We start from the raw sequence: 2,346 nt of genomic DNA on the forward strand, positions 1-2,346 counted from the left end.
TTGTAGTAGTAGTGGCTTTTTTGTTTGTTTGTAGTTTTATTTAGTTATTTACTTTTTTGTAGTTTTAAAAATCTTGTGTTATTTATCTATTTATTTTTCGGGGTGGAGTGGGGGGGGGGGGGGGGGGGGGTGCCCCCGACATTTTTTCCACTTTTTTTTTTTTTTTGGAAATAAAAGAAGGGGCCATTGTTGTTATTATATATAATTATATGCTAGTCTTTTTTTGTATGCGTGCTGCTCTACGTCATTCTAATCTTTTTCGATCTCACTATGATGTTAAGGCGTTTTGTCGTTCTGTTTTAAACCGCAACGCGCTTCTTGGTTATACTTTTGTTCTCTTACTCGTGCTTTTTCTGTGCTCATACAAACAGACCATCGTGCTGTTATATGTTTCTTATTGATATTGTTCTTTCTCTCTCTCTCTCTCTCTCTCTCTCTCTCTCTCTCTCTCTCTCTCTGTCTGTCTCTCTCTCTCTCTTTCTCTCTCTCTCTCTTTCTCTCTCTCTCACTCTCTCTCTAACTCTCTCTCTAACTCTCTCTCTAACTCTCTCTCTCTCTCTTTTATTGATATTGTTCTCTCTCTCTCTCTCTCTCTCTCTCTCTCTCTCTCTCTCTCTCTCTCTCTCCTCGTGGTGAAAATGTTGATGGTTGGCGGTTACTCTGATGTTGTTTGCTTCTTCTTTTGTATCACACATCTATCTTCACTATCTGTGCTCCTTTTTTATTTGTATTTTACTCTCTTAAAACACTTCTCATAGTGAGCACCTGTAGGAACTAATTATGTTGCAAGTGCCGTAAAACTCATTCTAAAACTAAATGACGAAAAGTTTCCCGTTTTAGTACCAACCCGCCATAGACTATACCAATGCAGCGCCATTTTGGTTATTTCGGGGATCTTAACGAGTGGTTGAAGAGCACCTTTGGTAGGTCCTGTCTCTTTTCTTTCCCTGTTTTTATGTCTATCTTTCTTTTTACCTGCACTCATTATCTTCAGCCTCTTTCATCCCGTGCCGGAGTAAAGGTCACCGAGAAATACAGCTCTCCATTAATTACTTTTACCTTTGGCTTTAGTCTAGGTCCGAATCTAAGTTCCTTTTCGGAACTTTTTACCTACACTAAATGACCGTTTTCGTGTATTATAAATGCAAGAAATTGCAGGATATTTTCTCCGTCGTTGTTCCCAGCAGACCGACTGAAGTGTCTTTAGGCCATTCCCAAAAGGATGGCGAGTTGTAAAGTGAATCTGATATTATTTAAAATTTTTATTGTTACTTAAAAGTTGTTTTAGATCACAAATGTATTTACACCGAATTTGAATATTTTAACTTTTTAGCATTTTAAAGTAAATTAGTTACCAGTCGTGAAGTGAACTTTCGCAGAGGTGAACAACTTGTGTTTCGCGCGCTCATATGACCTTAGCAGTTGCGAGCGCCGTAAAACCTTATACTATACATACATACATATACATACATACAGACTTCTCTGTTGACACCCACCCCTTGGCACTCATATGACCTTATGCAGTAGCTAGCGCCGTAAAACCCTCTACTATATAAAATAATAAATAATAAAACTTGATATCCGGGGTTTCGCCGTGTGCTTGTAGCAGTAGCAGTAGACTGGCGTCTATGGTATGATCACGCGAGGTCGGTTTCCACCTGGAGAGGTCTATTTTATCGAATGTATTTTATCGAAATAATTGCCGTCCTTATTTCTCCTCCTTTGTGTGTGTGTGTTTGTTACTCTTTAGTAACACCTCTAATGTTCTGCACTTACATGACCTATTTGTGTTGCAAATGTCGTAAAACTCTAGCATTTTAAAAACGCATGAGGAAGTTTATTTTATTTACGAATGCCTCAGTGGCATGCTGTATTCCACCAAGCCCAGTTGCCTTTGACGAAAAGGGTCGAAGCAACCCACCTCCTGAATTATAAAAAATCAGTCAATGTAAAGCAAATAAACTAAATTCATTACACCTTTGGGTTTTTTCAGGGGTCTAACCGTGTGCCAGCCTACCACAGTTACGGCAGCAGTAGCACTCATCTGAAACAAGCAGCGAGTCATTCGAGGCCCCGCCCGCGACACGCCCAGATGGAGGAGGACGCCGCCTCTAGCGCAGCAGGCCCCGCCCCTACCTCCATGTCCACGGCCACGGGAGTGTCGTCCAAGTACATGGAGTACCCGCCCACCAAGCCTTTCGTCAACACAGACTTCACGAGGCCGGACAGGCCCGTCAACGCCTACCCGACCAGTGATAGAGATGGTGAGTTGGGCTTCCAGAAGTAAATACGTTTGTTCGTGTTCTTGAGGAATTGGGGGGGGGGGGGGATTTTTTCTTTTTTCTT

The 2,346-nt window shown here is 41.5% G+C and overlaps 1 protein-coding gene across 2 annotated transcripts in view; it reads left to right on the forward strand.

The window, feature by feature from the left end:
• LOC101845320 (centrosomal protein of 57 kDa-like) overlaps positions 1-2,346 on the forward strand; it is a 78,661-nt gene that overhangs the window by 52,117 nt on the left and 24,198 nt on the right. For both annotated transcript variants that reach the window (XM_005097087.3, XM_005097088.3), the window contains exon 3: positions 1,994-2,264. In XM_005097087.3, the coding sequence (XP_005097144.2) occupies positions 1,994-2,264 (271 nt within the window). The remainder of the gene's footprint in view (positions 1-1,993; positions 2,265-2,346) is intronic.

The sequence above is a fragment of the Aplysia californica genome, unplaced genomic scaffold (genome assembly GCF_000002075.1).
Source record: "Aplysia californica isolate F4 #8 unplaced genomic scaffold, AplCal3.0 scaffold00146, whole genome shotgun sequence".
In the NCBI taxonomy this organism is placed as follows: Eukaryota; Metazoa; Mollusca; class Gastropoda; order Aplysiida; family Aplysiidae; genus Aplysia; species Aplysia californica.